At 41.4% G+C, this 17775-nt stretch overlaps 2 protein-coding genes across 2 annotated transcripts in view; one reads left to right on the top strand and one right to left on the bottom strand.

The window, feature by feature from the left end:
• On the bottom strand, window positions 1–16543 carry LOC131975159 (uncharacterized). Its single transcript, XM_059337727.1, has 3 exons — window positions 16405–16543; window positions 10988–11800; window positions 1–1417 (listed from the first exon to the last, which is right to left on the bottom strand). Exons 2-3 carry the CDS (start codon window positions 11674–11676, stop codon window positions 1183–1185), a joined length of 924 nt encoding a protein of 307 aa, XP_059193710.1. The 5' UTR covers window positions 11677–11800; window positions 16405–16543; the 3' UTR covers window positions 1–1182.
• LOC131975156 (chromosome partition protein Smc-like) overlaps window positions 15703–17775 on the top strand; it is a 17106-nt gene continuing 15033 nt past the window's right edge. Inside the window, exon 1 of the mRNA XM_059337724.1 lies at window positions 15703–15778. The gene's annotated coding sequence lies outside the window, so the exon portion shown is untranslated. The remainder of the gene's footprint in view (window positions 15779–17775) is intronic.

A 17775-nucleotide genomic window follows, 5' to 3' on the forward strand; every position in this document is an offset into this window, starting at 1 on the left:
CCATGACTGCATGTTGAATTTGCACCATCACTGAGCCTGAAGCATGCACAATTAACTCTGTGGAACTGCAACAAGTGGAAAAGAAGAAGAACCAAAATAAGTCTGGATTATCTGGTAAACTCTTTATAAAACCGGCCCCTGATTACTAAAGACAATCTACTGAGTTTCTTGTGAGCAGTTTCATGCAGGAACTATTTTCACCGTATAAACTGCATCAGTGTGCATTGTGTTGGTGACGGCATGAGATGTTACATTAAAGCTTCATCTATGCTCCTTTCATGCACCAATTTAGATGCATCTTTTTTAACAATTAGAGTCAAATGTTTCTGTTGAACCAATGTACCAATAAGTACATAGTCACCAGTATCTCCCTATTTTTAAACTTTCTTCCTCATCTTCTGTAGCCGTGCTGCGCTTGAACTGCTCTGTTTTGTCCGGAAGCTTTCAGAAAATGCGCAGAATTACAGACAAAATGAACACAAAGTCCGTCTGGATTCAGTATCAGTGTTGCTCCTCGTCTGGCGGAGCTCTGAGGGGAGCGAGCCTCGTGTCTGACAGTCGTTGTTCCTTCTGCGCTGTGATACGATTTGTAGGTGTAGTTTGGTCGAAAGAAAATAGTTCCTACATGAAACTGCTCGCTGCTATTTTTTGGCACCACAAGCAAAGTGCCATATACCCCCATTAAATTTAAAAGGAGACGGACATCTCTACAGCCGACAGCCCCAACACTCTGAACAAACCCACCCAGATGGGTCTTTCCCAAAGCCCTCCTGCAGGTTTCAGCTGATTCAAACCATCTTCTGAACTCCTGAAGCTGCTTAATAACCAGTTGATCGTATTAAACCAGCTGTTTGTTGGACAGGTGGGCCTCTGGGAGAGTTTAGGACTAAGAATTAGTGCCAAATATGGATCTTTGGTGTGAACTGTACTTTTAAAACCATTGGCACAAGTAAAGTAAAATACATTAAATTCCAGCTCCACTGTAACATGATAGACATAATAAAAGGAGAAGGTTTTCAGTGGTTTTGGCACAAGTTAAATGTTCTGAAGCAGATTAAAGCCAGCTGTCGGCTCTCCTGGGACGTTATATTGCACATCTGGATCAGTTTCAGTCTTTTCACCGCGGCGGTGAGGCAGATGTTTGACCGTTTGACGTGTTTATGTGATGTCATGAGACGTCACTCACTCTGGCTCGTTGCCGGCGATGAGGAGGAAGACGATGATGCCCGTCAGCAGCAGCATCATCATCACCACGGAGGAGAGGAGGAAGGCTCGGCACGCCGGCCGGCCCGTCAGGCTGAACAGAGCTCCGCCCACGCCGCCCGCCTGGACACGCCCCCTGTCTGGCGGGCTGGGAAGCCCCACGTCCAGGGAGCGGTTCATCGACCTCCGAGCCCACCGCCGCTGACCTTCTGACCTGACAGAAGAGGGACAGAGTCACTGAGGCTTCATCCATCATCGTTTTCAGTAATCAAAGTCTCATTGAGAATAAAATTCTGAAAAAAAAAATCTCTTTCAGGCAACTGTGTGAATCTGACAAACTGACTGAATCACTGGGGGGAAACTAAATGTTTATTTTTTAGGATAGTTACTTTTGTGTCTTTATTCAGGTTTGAGAACAAAAAATGTTGGACTAGAAGTAAAATAAATCAGTGATTAAAAATGAATCATTGCAAATCCAAATCCTTTTAAATTCAAAACAAAAGTTTGGGATCAATTTTTTTTTAATCACAAATTTAAATTATTTTCAATTAAACGTTTGTCTAAAAATAAAGCGTTCGCACCAACCAGAGGTTCAAAAAGTATGTTTTTTTCCCCCCAGAAATTGTAAAAACGGGCGTTATCTTAGTTTCCGTTATAAAAAAGTGACCAAATTTGTGTTAAAATGTTGATATTAGTGTCATAATCTCTTTATTCTACATGTGTCATTTAAAATAAAGCGTTTGCACTAACCAGATCCTGTTAAAAACATTAAATTCTGCTCCTCAGAGACACATATATATACACTCAGACACATATATTATATAGAATATATATTAATAATAAATAAATAAATATATATATATATATATATATATATATATATATTTTAACTCCATTTTATTTTTATTTAACTTATTTTTATTTAACTGGGCAGCAGTTGACTGATACTGAACATACTGTTGTGTTGTTTATTTAGCCATTTATTTAGATCCATATTAATTTCTAGAATAAGTTGCCAATGTAACACATTGTATTATGCATGATAATGTTATGTAATATTTTATTAAAATTTAAGAAAGACTGGTTATGGTTATCTGCAAATTTTCACCCTCTAAATCAGTATTGGACGCAGAAATCTCATATGTTTCTGACTCTAGAAGCCGTATTAATGACTTTCGAGTTGACGTTCTTCTTGTTTTTGGCGTTGTAACTTTTTAATGTGACAGTAAATGTTTGGCAACCTTTGCTGCCAGACTTTATAGTGTAATTTTTTTTAGATTTCTTTTATATGAAACTTAAAGTTTTACTGCACATAGAGTTACATACATGGATTTCACTGTTATTTAACGTTCAAGATCATTAAGCAATTGAATAATATTTAAAAAAAATAATAATTTATAATGCCCAATGGTATTAATTTATAGATTTTAACATCCTTTGATTTATTTTTAAGTTTTTAAGTTTTAAGTTTTATTTTAAGTTTTGAGATTTATATGCAAGGTTCATACAAACCATTCATTATCAAATGTTGCAGCCTGCAGTTACTGTACTGACTAATTCCTAAAAAAAGTCTAGTACTGGTTGCTAATAAAGATGATCTAGTTTAGACGTGCGCCCAGTGCGCTCCGAACATATAAAAAACAGAAAGTGCAATAATGTTTACAAATATCTCGCTGATTTATTTTCCCGTCATACAGCGGCAATGACTTTAACTCATAATATACAAATGTAACAAAAACAACAAACCGTATTGTTCCTTATATCAAAGACCAAACAACTAATACATACTAGGCACAAACTGGCCATAAACAGGGCATAAACTGGGCACAAACTGGGCACAGTCGAAAACTGTTTGCTTCCCAAATCAGCAACACCGGTGTCTGGGTTTTCCCAGGTTAAATGGCCCAACCCAGCTGACCCGAGGTCAGCTGAGCCACGCAGCAAACACAGCTCCCCCAGTGGCATGGAGCAAAATTGAAATGAACATGACAATGACATGAAATACAAAAAATGAATATGGCTCATACACACCAGCCCCTAATTGCATCTGCCAATTACACCAAATTCAAATGAGACATAAATACCAAAAAAAATTAGCCCATTTTAAATGGGAATAAATTACTCTTTAGCTTCATTAAGCAAGCATATTTTGGTTATGGGTCGTTCAATGATATTTGTCTTGGTCTTCAAACGAACCACACGCACCAGACCTCTCTTATCAGGGAAGGTTTCCAGGACTCTTCCTAGCATCCATGACCCACGTGGTGCAGTGGAGTCTACAACCATGACCAGGTCTCCAGGAACAAAACTCCTCTTCTCCTGGTTCCATTTTTGACGCTCCTGCAAAAGTGGTAAGTACTCACGGATCCACCTCTTCCAAAAGAGATCCGAGATGTACTGGGTTTGTTTCCACCTTCTCCTTGCATAAACATCCCTTTTGTCAAATAATCCTGGTGGGAGAACTGGTTTTCCTTTGAGGAGTAGCAGATGGTTTGGTGTCAAAGCCTCAAGATCGTTGGGGTCCTCTGACAGCCTTGTGATGGGGCGGTCGTTGAGCATAGCTTCAACCTCACAGAGCACAGTATGGAACCCTTCGTCATCCAAGGTTTGCTGACGCAGCACAGAGCACAAAATCTTCCTGATCATCCTTATCATGCGCTCCCAAGCGCCACCGTGATGTGACCCAGCTGGAGGGTTAAAACTCCACTTGATTTCCTTCTTGGACAAGGCTCTTTCAATGCGGTCATGATTTAAAGAGGTTAAGGCTTCTCGCAGCTCTCTTTCCGCACCCACAAAGTTGGTGCCATTGTCGGATCTCAAGTGTGAGACTTGTCCTCTTCGACAGATGAATCTACGCAATGCATTGATGCACGAGTCTGTGTCAAGAAAATAGGCCACTTCCAGGTGCACGGCCCTGCTTGTCATGCAAGTGAACACTACTCCATATCTTTTCACAATGCTACGCCCTCTTTTTACGTTAACTGGCCCAAAATAATCTACACCAACATTAGTGAATGGCGGTAGATCAGGAACCACTCTCTCTTCTGGCAGGTCTGCCATTTTTTGCTCACCGGTTTTTCCACCATGGAGCTTACAGATGAGGCATCTTGATATGATCTTCCTCACCGCAGTAGGTCCATTTGTGATCCAGTATTTTCTCCTTGCAGCAGAAAGAACATGATTTCTACCTCCATGTCCAAGCTGTAGATGGAGGTGACGGAGGATAAGGTCGGAGATGTGCTGGTCTTTTGACAAGATGAGGGGGTGTTTAATATCCTCAGGGATTGCTGCCTTATTCAGCCGTCCCCCAACTCGTAGAAGTCCTCCTTCTAGAACCGGATCCAATCTGAAGATGCTGCTACTTCTCGGCACTTGTTGCTTGCTAGAGGTTAGTGCAGCAAATTCAGTGGGGAATCTCTCTTGCTGGCAAAAAGCAATTATGGAGATCTCAGCCTCCAAGAGATCTTCCAGCATCACTTTCTGATTCCCAAGCGATGTTGAGAAAGCTTGCATCTCTTTTTGTACATCTAACCTTGGCGCTCCAGTAGCACTGGTGTTTGCAAGCTCCAACTCTTTTCTTTTCTTACTCAGTTTGAGCAGAGTCCTTTTCAATTTAATGAGCCATGCAACTGCAACCTTCAGTCTTTGCCAATCAGAGAAATGGGTCATCAGTTGCAATGTGGTGTTTGTGTCAACAAGTACTGCATTTACTGTCAGACTTCTCTTTACTTCTGGGTCGTCGGCAGTGACACTTGTATCCACAGGAAATGTTGGCCATGCTTCTTCAGGTTCCCGTAGGAATTCTGGGCCCTCCATCCATCTTTGCTTCACAAGATCTTCTGCCTTCAATCCACGTGAAGCATCATCAGCAGGGTTCAGGGAAGTGGGAATGTATCTCCACTGCTCAACTTCTGAGTTGTCCCTGATGGTAGTTACCCTGTTTGCGACAAAGGTTTGAAATCTTCGGTCCTCATTCTTTATGTACTTAAGAACTGATGTGCTGTCAGTCCAAAAGCAGGTCTGTTTCAGTGGAAGCTGGAGCTCCGATTGAAGCATCTTGTCCACTCGTACTGCAACAACGGCAGCAGTGAGCTCCAAACGGGGAATAGTGACAGGCTTCAGGGGAGCCACTCTGGCTTTGCCAAACAGGAAGGCAACATGAACCCTCTCATCCATGTTCTGCATCCTCAGGTAAGTAGCCGTGCCATATCCGTTCTCGCTCGCATCTGCAAAGTGATGCAATTGGGCGCTGACAGTCCTCCCAAATCCTTCAGGCTTCACACATCTGGGGATCTTGAAATCTGCCACCTTCTCAAGATCTGTCAGCCATTTGTTCCACTTCTGCTGGAAAGCTGGAGGTATTGGATCGTCCCAATCACACTTTGTCCTGCATAACTCCTGCAACAGCAGCTTGGCGGGGAGCACTAGAGGTGCCAGGAATCCCAATGGATCATAGACGGAACTGATGATAGATAGCATGCCTCGCTTGGTTGGCGGCTTCTCCTTGACTTTCAGTTTAAATTTGAAAGTGTCCGTCTCGATACACCACTGCAAACCCAAAGCTCTGTCCAAAGGCAGCTTATCTCTGTCTAGATCAAGTTCATGCAGGTTCTTGGACTTGAGATCCTCTGGGAGGCTTTGCAGCACTTCTCTACTGTTACTGATCCATTGAGTGAGGGTGAAACCTCCTTTGCTGCAAATGGTTGTAAGATTCTTAACCATGGTGACTGTATCCTCTTCAGAAGGCAGACTCTTCAGTAGGTCATCCATGTAGAAGTTTCGGTTGACCGTTTCGATCACTTCAGTTGGAAAGTTGGCCTGGTTGTCTTCAGCAGTCTTTCTAAGAGCAAGGCAGGCAACACTGGGAGATGAAACCGCTCCAAATAAATGCACAGTCATGCGATGCTCTACAAGATCTTGCTCCAGGTTACCTTGAGGCCACCATAAGAATCTCAAGTAGTTCTGGTGTTCTTCTGTCACCTTAACCTGGTGGAACATAGCCTTTATGTCCGCCATTATGGCCACTTGTTCCTGTCTGAACCTCATAAGAACTCCTACTAACGAGCTGGTGAGGTTCGGTCCTTGCAAGAGCTGACTGTTGAGAGAGACCCCTTTATACTCTGCTCCACAGTCAAACACAACTCGTAGCTTTCCCTTCCGTGGATGGTACACGCCATGGTGCGGGATATACCACACCTTTCCTGTTTCTGTTTCGAGCTGATGCTGCGGCACTTCTTCAGCATAGCCATTGCTAATAACATCAGCAAGAAAGTTCTTGTACTCCTCATGAAAGCTTAAGTCTTTCTGAAGTCTTCTTTTCAGACCACGAACACGTTGCATGGCAACACAGAGGTTGTTTGGCATCGAAACATCTTTCCCTTTGAAAGGCAGTTGAAATGTGTAGTGTCCGTTCTGAAGCTGAGCAGAGCTTTCCATTATCTCCACAAACTTCTTTTCTTCCCTTGACATTTCCTCCTGTTCTGCAGAAGCTCGCTCATTGAAGTCGTAGTTATACTGGCTGGTTAGCAGTTCTTCGATTCTGTCAATGGCGATTCTGTTGGCATGAACTGCAGGTTGGTCACTTCCACAGTCGCCATTTCCCCGTAACGGACCATTTATTACCCACCCCAGTAGGGTTCTGATCGCGTAGGGTCCATCTTCACCTTTACGACTGTTAACCACCTCCCAAGGCTCCATCAACTTGGAGGCATTTGTGCCAATTAACATGTCAACATCAGCGTTTATGTGAGGAATCTTTACATTATCTAAATAAGGCCATTTTCTCAGCTCCCTTTCGCTGATTATGTTGGCTGTGGAAACAGGCATCTCTTTCTGGGTACACACTTTGGGAAGTGGATAGAAGCACTCACCAGAAAATCCTGAAATCTCCAGATTGTCAACAACGGAGCTTTCTACTGTGTTATTATGGCCCAAGGTGCGGATATGAATCTTAAATGTGCGTCCTTCCATGTTCAATTTGTCAAGGAGCTTCCTGGTGCAGAAGGTTCCTGTACTCCCTGGATCCAGAAAAGCATACGTTTCAATAATCTTGTTTCCCTTTGAGCACTTCACCTTAACAGGCAAAATGGGAAGAATTCCATTGCAGTGGCCAGCCCCTGTAAGACCACAAGCGGAGGATGTTGTACAGCTGTCAGAAGCCTTGGACTGCTCAGTAATCTTCTGCTCACCATCCTTCTGATCCTTCTGAGTAACCCTTTCTTTCTCTCCAATGTGCAAAACACTGGGATGCGTTCGGTTGCACTTTTTGCAAGTGATGCGCCTGTCGCAATTCTTGCTCAAGTGTCCTGTGCACAAGCAACTGAAACACAGACCTTTCTCCTTTAGATAGTCCAGTTTCTCCCTGTGTGGCTTTCTTCCCAGTTTAAAACATTGTTCCAGTACATGACCAACAGCATTACAATACAGGCAGGAAATAGAATCAGTCTTGGTATAGGATGTCACTTTGTTCTGAATCCTTTCCTTCTTGTCACCGACTGCTTTGTATCCATCCTCAATGACCACCTGTGTTGCAAAGCTGTTTCTTCTGAGCTGTGGTTTCACCTGCAACTTGCTAGCTTTTGTAGCTCCTCTGATAACAGGTGAAGTGTCCTGTATGTCACCAAAGACTGGATCTGAAGTGATTTTGACCTGGTGCTCGATGAACTTCACAATGTCTGAGAATCGTGCTCTTCGACTAGTTTTCTCCAGTATAACACATGCCTTTGCTCTCCACTTGTCTCGGAGTTTGTATGGAAGCTTCTGACTCAGAATCTTGATGTTTGCTGGCATGTTAAGTTCCTCCAAGTACTGTAGATCTTCCATAGCGTTGGAACACTCGCGAAGAAAGAGTCCATAAGCTTTGAGCGCTTTGGTGTCCTCAGCTTTGACACTTGGCCATCCTGTGACCTTCTCCATGTAGGCTGCTGTTATCTTCAACTCATTACCAAAGTGCTCTTTGAGCAACTTCTTGGCAACAGCAAATCCTTTATCCGCAGTCATATGAAGGCAGCTGCGTACAATATCCCTTGGTTGCCCCCTAGTGAATTGTTCAAGATAGTACAAACAGTCTCCTTTGCAGCTGGTCTTTGCTTCAACGCAGTGTTCAAACGCCTTCATAAATGTGTTGAACTGCAGAGGATCTCCATCATAAGTTGGAATTTCTCTGCGTGGCAGCAGTTGTGACGTTTGCATTTGAACAAGGAGAGCTGTTATGTCATTCTGTTGTTGCAGCAGATTGTAGAGACCTGCTGTCTGATTTTGGCCTTGAAGGGGTTGAAACACTTGTTGGCCTACAGTATGTTGAAAGCTTTGACTGAAGGTTGTCTTTGATTGTAACTGAGGGGGTTGAGAGCCTTGACTGACAGTTGGGTTTGGCTGTGATGCAAAATGAGTGGGTTTTCCCCCCAAACTTGGCATGATAGTTGATGCTACCAATGGTGACGCATTGCTTTGCAGTGGTAGAGATGCATGCTGCTGTGAGGGCGGAGGCACAAATATTGAGGCCTGTGGATTGTGAGAGGTGAGCGGGAGCTTAGATCTAGCCCCTTTCCTGACATAGGAAGACATTCCATCTGATTGCCTTGAATGGAGGCTGCTACCTCCCTGTAGCACTGCTAGCTTAGCAGAAGCGGCAGCTATCTCAGTGTCCAGCTCAAGCTGTTCCTTTTTTCTCTTCAAGATGAGCTCCTGTTCCTCCAAAGCATGCTTCACCTTTAAAGCAGCAGCTCGAGCCAAGAGCGCAGCCTGTTCTGCCTCTGTATTGCGTCTAGCTGAAGAAGTGGAGGATCTGCTACTTGAAGATCTTGAGCCATGGTGTTTTGACAGCACATTTGAAATGCTGTCTTGAGGTTGAATCTGATCCTCCTCTTCCTCATCCTTTCCAAAAGCAGCTCCATTTCTAGCATTGACATAAACAGTTTGATCATCCCTTTCATGTTCCTTGGTGTTGTCAACAACCCTGTTTGTTTCTGTTGGTCCAATTTCAATTTCACTTTGGACGGTTTGAGATTGCTCAGCATGAGTTTCAGTTTGACCCGGCAATTCATCATCATCATCATCATCATCAACATCCACCTTGGTAACTGGACAAGCTTTAGTGTCAGACAACCATTGTTTTGTACCCACAATAAACTCATTGACATTCAACATTTTAGCTTGGAACCATATTTCATGTTTGTTTGCTTCATCAGCAGGCAATAAATCCAATAAGGATGTATGCACCTGCTGTATTTTGTCACACAACCCATTGAACTTGTTAAATTCATTTTCAACCTCATTTACATGATCTTTATCACTCATCAATTTGGCAATATACCCCTTTACTTTAGACAGTTTACCAAATTCAGATTTTCTTTCCTTTTCTAAAATGCTTATTTTTTCCAACCAAGCTTTGGATGTTAATTTAACCACACGTTTTTCAGTAACAGATTTTGCCCCAGCACCCACACCAAGCTCAGTCTCTTTTTCCTCTTCGGCCATAATAGCCACGTACCGTGATTTGGCTTATTAATGAAGAAGCCCGCATATGCGTTTTTGTTGCGCAACAACTCGTCTAGACGCGCAAAATTATTTTTAGACGGTTGCGAGTCTGCTACCAATGCATTGGGTTTACGCGAATGTGTGCACACAAATTACCATGGCCATTCATAATATCAGCGCTGATCAACACATACCCCAATCGAGCGTTGGCCGGCTTTGATGAATGGTGTCCCGGTGTGATGATGCTGGAATTCGGCTGGCCCTGTAGCTCGCTCCGGTACCTCCAATTAGTTTCCGGCAACTCCAAACATTTGCCCACCTCACCTCCGTGGTTTCCAAACGAACACGTAACACAATGTAACAGGTCCGTGTCCTCTTGATGAACGGCGATCCGAAACGAAGCAGTTTTCGACCTAATTGTACTGACTAATTCCTAAAAAAAGTCTAGTACTGGTTGCTAATAAAGATGATCTAGTTTAGACGTGCGCCCAGTGCGCTCCGAACATATAAAAAACAGAAAGTGCAATAATGTTTACAAATATCTCGCTGATTTATTTTCCCGTCATACAGCGGCAATGACTTTAACTCATAATATACAAATGTAACAAAAACAACAAACCGTATTGTTCCTTATATCAAAGACCAAACAACTAATACATACTAGGCACAAACTGGCCATAAACAGGGCATAAACTGGGCACAAACTGGGCACAGTCGAAAACTGTTTGCTTCCCAAATCAGCAACACCGGTGTCTGGGTTTTCCCAGGTTAAATGGCCCAACCCAGCTGACCCGAGGTCAGCTGAGCCACGCAGCAAACACAGCTCCCCCAGTGGCATGGAGCAAAATTGAAATGAACATGACAATGACATGAAATACAAAAAATGAATATGGCTCATACAGTTACTGTATATTTATTATGGGGCTGTTTTAAATAGATTTTAACAGATTTTTTTATTCAATATTCACTATGTGTGGCTCTTGCTTTATGGAAAATTGGCAATAAACTGAGTCAGAACTAACATTAGTTTGCACTGCCAGGACGAGAGAAATTTAAATCAGATAGTGAGTTATTTTGGGGGTTTCACAGGAAAGGAGGGAGTCTCAGGAAGGACATAAGATGCATTTGTATATTAAATTGTTGCACATTGATAGTTTTGAATATTGAAAAATTAAAAGAAGAACCACTTCTGTGAAAGAAAACATGTTAAATTCAGCTTTTGTATCAAATTACATCTAAAAACCTTGACACTTGTGAGAGACAGACATAAAACCAGGAGTAAGAAGCTTGTTTCAGAAGTTAATACCTTTTGACCTTCAGCTTCCCCTTGTTGCGCGTGAAGCGGATGCTGTAGACTCTCTGCATGGCGGCCGGCAGGTAGGACAGCATGTCGGAGTTGGTGGCGAGTCTGGGCAGGCCCAGGGTGGGCAGCGGCGTGAGGCTGCGGCACAGCGGGCACTGGATGGCGTTTGGGTCGGCCGACTTGACGTTGATGCGCGCCAGGCACTCCAGGCAGAACGTGTGCTTGCACTGGAGCATCTTGGGACAGCGGAAGACGTTGTTGAACTGGCTGAAGCAGATGGAGCACTCCAGGTCCGGGCAGGACTCCTCAGAGCACTGGGACTGGAGAGGGGACGGGCGCAGGTCCGGGGACGGGATGATGACGGAGACCTGGCAGGAGGGGGGCGTGGGCGTGGCCGGGGGCGGGTACGGGTTCAGTGTGGCTGGGCGTTGAGCTGAAGACGAGACTGAACTTGAGCTGGACCTGAAGACGAAGCCCGGGTCTGAGACGGGGAGCAGCGAGGCGGAGCGGCCCAAGATCGATGACGGGACCAGGTTTTGGTCCGACGAGGCCGGATAGAGAGAGGAGTGATGGTTCAGAACCGTCACAGAGCTACGACCCGTCTGGATGACCGGAGGGGACGGGACAGGGTTTGACAGAGAGGCATGAAGGGAATTATTAGGAGGGGAACTTGTGTCTCCGTAGGGATTCATGACTGGACGCACGAATGACTCGGTGAAGCTCGGAGGAGGAGGAGGACAGGTGGAGGACAGGTGGAGGACAGGTGGAGGACGGAGAATCCTGGGCGGTCCCTGGTTCAGTCTTCAAATCAAACTTCTAAGATGAAAAGAAATCATTACACTGCTGATTCAATCTACTCAACTTTTATTCTGATTCTGGTCTTGACCTGTCTTAGGTCTCTAACACCTCTACAGTGTTGAACTCTCTCCGTCTCCTCGTTTGGTTTCTTTATGGAAACAAATGTCCTCGGTCTGTTGGAGAGAGTCTTTGAAAGAGCTGACACTTTTTACACTTTAACCCTCAGAGCAGGTTGAGCGTTTTTTAAGTGCTTTTTATTCTTCATTTGTTAATAGTTTTGGCTGTGTTCATGCATTTGGCATGAATTTTGGCAAGATTGTGTATTTTCATTTGCTCTTGTCATTTCCAGCTCAAGGCTGGAATACACTGTGGGCAAACAAAAGTTACACTCTTCAGGTTGAGCCATTGAAACCCATTAAAATGCTATTTTTGATCTCACTAACTTTAAAGCATTACATGCATTTATTAAATCTTGGAGTCAATCTGGGCTTTGGCCTTGGAATGGATCATTTTTACTAAATTTCACCAGATTGCATCATTTTGACCATATTCAGCATAATATAGAGAAAAAAGATGCGATTTATACACACAAGCATGTACTGCTTCAGATAAATCATCCACCGAGCCATCCAGACAGACAGGACAAACTCATAACAAAAAGAGTTATTTACACAGCTGTAATCTATAAAAAGGTCTATAAAAATGGTGGCATCATGACAGAAACCTGGCATATAAAGGGTTAAAATGTTCAAAATCAATTAGTGATTTATTATCAATAATTAGGTCAGTAGAAAGTAGAATAATGTATATTTTTTTATAGCTTGCTTTTTAGGAGCTCATTTTATCCACTAAGCAGTAAGTGTGAGTATTTGACGATGAACAAAAAATAATAATGCAATAAAATAAGTGTTGCTGCTAATCACTGACAAGTTTCAGGCTTCAGGCGTAATTCAACATTTTTTGCATGTAGGATATTGAAAATAATTCACATTTTCTGTTTTTTAAAGAAATCTAAAACATGGTGGTGTTATGGCAAAAACATGAAATTTGAAGGGTCAAAATATTTAAAAATCAATTAGTGTTTGATACCAATTATTAGGTCAGATGTAAGTGAAAAAAAGCAGTACAATGAGAGTAGAACATAATGTATAATATTTTTTATAGCTTAAAGTACTAGTGTGCCTAAAATTTGAACCGGCCCTGAGGGTTAATGTATTGTTGTTGAGCTCTTTATATTCGAACATATCAGAGCCTTTAAAAAAACCTGAGACACAAAAGGTTATTTTTTTAACCCTGGCAGACGACGACTGGCTCTTAACTTTAACTTTTTTGTATTTTGTCTATAATTGAATGTTAGATTCTCGTAGACATCTCAAAGAGAGCAGATTTGAGAGGCTGAAATGTTTAAATGATGCACAAGACATCAAACCTAACTGGTAATTTATTCAAAGGCAGAAGGAACGTACCTGCACAGAGCTGCTGTCGTCTCTAACATCCGTACTGTTTGTCCTGTTTGTTAGTCTCAACATGTACCAGTCTAACTGGCCTCAACAGGAGAGAATTTGCATTGTCCGTTTTATTTAAAAAGGGAAATAATATGCAAAGCCAGCAGGGCTCTCCTGGGCTCCAAACACAACCACACAAACGTCACACGTGTGTCTCTGTGCTGTTTACAGACTGACGGACACTTCCTGGTGTGGAGGATGTGCAGTTTTACTGAAAACACCAGAGTCACCTCTGTGGGAAACAGTTAATCTCTACGACAGCAGGCTGGACACTACTGTTATTCCTATTAGAAATAATGCACTGAATTCATAGCTGTACCATAAAAACGTTAAGAGCAACAGAAGTCCTTTAACAGGGATAGGAGGAGACTGTTGGTGGAAATTATGTGTGGAAAATGTTTTTTTTAAAGGCTTTTTGGTGCTGAATCAAGTGTTTTACAGAGTCATTATTTCATACACTGCAAAACATTTTTTTTTTTTTTTTTAAATGGTAAAAAGTCTGACAGCAAAAGTTCCAAACCTTCAAAAAACAGAAAACAACCCCAAGTTATTTTACAGATAATATATATATATATATATATACACATACACATACACACAATAAATGTGAAAAAAATATATACATTACAATACAATAATACAACTTAAATATTTAAATTAAAATAATAATAATAAATATATTATTTATTCAATTTTAACTTAAATGTGACAGTAAGTGTTTGGCAACTTTTGCTGCCAGACTTTAGACCACTTTTTAAAAAATTTATTTTATATTAAATTTAAAGTTTTACTGCACAGAGTTACATCCATAGAATTCACTGTAATTTAACATTCAAGATCATTAAGCAATTTAATAATATTAAAAAAAAATCTATAATGCCCCATTGTATTAATTTACAGATTTTAACATCCATTTTATTTACCTTTTTTAAGGCATTTGCACATAAAACAAGTCATGGTGCAAAAAGTTTTAAGATTTATATGTTAGGTTCATACAAACTTTATGTTGCAGGCCTTACTGTAAATGTATTATGGGGCTGTTTTAATTACATTTTAATACTTTAAATTCAATATTCACTATGTGTGGCTCTCACTCTATGGAAAATTTGCAATAAACTTAGTCAGAACACACATTAGTTTGCACTCCAAGGCAGAGAGAAATTATAAGATTGATTAGAAATTTAAATTAAAAATGATAGTGAGTCTGGTTTTCTTTTTTAGGCAGACACTTAAACAAGTTATTACAGGTTTTCAGGAGAGTCCACTTGAGTTCTTCTGGTGTTAGTTTAACAGCCGGAACACTCGTAAATGCCAGAAAATATTATGCAGACTCAATACAATGTCTAATATGTAGTATAAAACCCTGGCTGCTGCCGTTAAAGACATAATAAAGCCACACGTAATGCTGTTAAGTCTGACAGTGATCAGTTAGGCTGCAGAGTCTGACTGTCAAAATGTTTCCCCTTTGATGTTACTTTGAGCAAATACAGAATTAAATTACGTCAGCTTTTCCTTTGTCCTGCAGCTTTAACAGCTCAAACACAAGACCACACAAAAGACGGTAGAAACCTGGTCTTAAATATACTGTTTGACTGACTTTTATATGCAGCTATTACTCTTATTCTGACAATAAGAGTAATAGCTGCATATAAAAGCTTCTGTGTGTGATATTTAGGTCATGCATCCTCATGTTAGTTACATCTGACCAGCTGAACATCACAGACAGAGCAGCTGATCTCCTGTCAGTTCCTACTCTCCTCATCATGTCAGAGTAAAACACTCAGTAAGCAGTTTGAACCTAAAATACAAATAAAGTGTTAACTTCCATCCACAACATTGAGCCTCCTGAATGGCCTATGCAGTGGCTTTTTATTTATTGCAGGGGTTTTATGATTTAGTTTGAGTAGAAATACTGTAAATGGTTCAAAGCATAAAAACAGCTGATAAAACTAAAAAGTTATCTTTCCATACTGTAGCATACAAGGCCATAATACTGTATTAACACTGAATTATGTGCAAATTGCGATCATGTTAGATTTGACTTTTAATGAAATTCTTGACTACTAGCTGTAAAAGGGAGGCTTGTACATTTTTAAAGCAGGGACTATTATATTGGGTGCAATTACAAAAGAAAACTAGATTTCTCGAAGGGGCACCAGACTCCATGCGGAAAAATGGCAAATTAAAATGTATAACGTAATTGGGAAAAATCCTTTGAGAAAATGTTTAAAAAACAGTTCCAAACATATTAATGCTATCAGACTCTAACTTCTGCACACCAAGCAACAGTTATTGTTGTGCTGACCTCTGTTCAGTTATTCATCCAGTTGTTACCACCCAGTGGACAATTTTAGTACTGTTAAGTTTCTTTGGTTTCATTTTCTTTAAGTTTCACTTTAAAGCCATGTGTTTTCAGTTGGATAAGAAGCAGAGCTAGAGTGTGCATGCAAACAGTATTCCCTCACGTTTTAGCCTTGGAGTTGATTTGTCCGTAAGTATACAAAATATTTGTTCTTTTTCTGATGCTGGTCATATGTTAAACTTTTAGATATGTTGTTAGAAGTCTGGAGAGTTAAAATGTGATTGTTTCGTTCACAATAAGAAATTAGCATTTGATAGCTGTACATGTTTAAATTGTTATTGTGTTTGTTTATGCTATGCAATGTACACAGAAAAGTGATGCATTTGTTTGTATTGTATGTTTCAGTTTTACAAAAAGGAACTTCAGTAAAGCCACACCTTTTGAAGAACAAGGTATATTGGAGTGTTTGTTCTCTATCTGTCTAGCATTTGCTCAGATAGGCAATTGTGAGGACAGAATAATTGTTGTAAAACTCCCTGTTATTTCTGTTTGATACACCATGTTCGGCACTGGGCGACAGCCAGCAGGAACCACCTGTTGTGTGGACAATTACAGTAAAGCTTGCCTACTCGGTGACTTTAAGCGTTGCTTTTGATGGCAATCGTCCACGCCGAATTTACCACAAGTTCATCTTGATTTATAAAATATTGAATATAAGCGATTGTACGGTGTGTTTAACTTTGTGCATAAGCACAAACTAAACTGTGAGGTTTATGATAGGAGTTTGGCGGGCAAGCAGAAAGCACAGCTCTTACCGTTTACCAGCACCGGTGACTGATGGCCTTATTCATCCGACCCTGCGTCATCACAGGCCGGCCTCTCACACCGGCAGACCCCGCTGGAGGTCTGTGGTTGTCTCTGCCTCAACTTATGTCTTCTGTCGGCCGCCTGACAGTTTGACTCCGCATTTGAATATGTGAATAAAACGAAGATACAGGTCAGTGTAATTATATATATCTGTGAGTGTGATCACCTGTGGGCCGGTTACCTGCCTGGCTTTATGTGACGGAAACACACCTGAACAAAGTGACGCTGATTAGCGGAAGGAGAAGAGCTCCGTTCCCCCGGACACTGAAGCGCATCCGCCGGTAACGACTATTATTATTATATTATATTCAGGGCCGGTTCTAGCCCATTGGCTGCCCTAGGCGATATTGAGATTTTGCACAAAATACGAATAAATAAATAAGAAAACACAGATCTTCATCAAATTAAGAATGGCAAAGACTGAAAATAAATAAAATGTAGACATACAAATGCAATAAAAATAAACATAAAAATGAAATTTGAATGTACATTTATATTTGATACATGAACTACATACAGGCAATATAATGGTCTCAACATTTTAATTTTTAGAAACTTTGGAACTTTACCAACAACAACTGAATTGAAAATAAGAATAAATAAATGAGAAAACACAGATCTGTTGATTGTAAAGACTGAAAATAAATAAAATGTACAAATGCGCCAATTTGGCGCCCCCTGACAATTTGGCGCCCTAGGCAGCCACCTTGGTGGCCTGTAGGAATAACCGGCCCTGATTATATTACTACCGAACAAGTGTTGTTAAATTTGTTATGACAGTCTTCAGCGTTATAGTTAAAATAATAATACTTTTAAAAAACCCCACAAACGCTTAAAATATCAGTTAACGGCTACACGAAAACTGTGCCGTTAATAGCCGTGATATGGCAGCGAGCTAACTGGTAGGAATGAGTTAGCGTTAGCTGTTGGAGCTAGCAGCCCGGCACAATAACCACAAGAAGAGAGAGAGCTGCTAATCTTATGAGCCTTGAATTATTATTGGAAAACTAGTAAAACTTTATTAGGTGAACTGATGGTTGTGCTATTCAAAAGGGCAGAGCTAACGGCTGATCAGGAGGGCGGAGCTAACGGTCATGCTAACGGATAATAATGAGGGCGGAGCTAACGGTCATGCTAACGGCTAATAATGAGGGCGGAGCTAACGGTCATGCTAACGGCTAATCAGGAGGGCGGGGCTAACTGTTGTTTTAACAGCTAATCAGGAGGGCGGAGCTAGCGGTCATGCTAACGGCTAATCAATGGTCAGACTGACGGCTAATCAAGTGGTCAGATCTTTAGAAATAGTAAAAGCACTTTTC

This window comes from Centropristis striata, chromosome 7 (genome assembly GCF_030273125.1).
Source record: "Centropristis striata isolate RG_2023a ecotype Rhode Island chromosome 7, C.striata_1.0, whole genome shotgun sequence".
NCBI lineage: Eukaryota > Metazoa > Chordata > Actinopteri > Perciformes > Serranidae > Centropristis > Centropristis striata.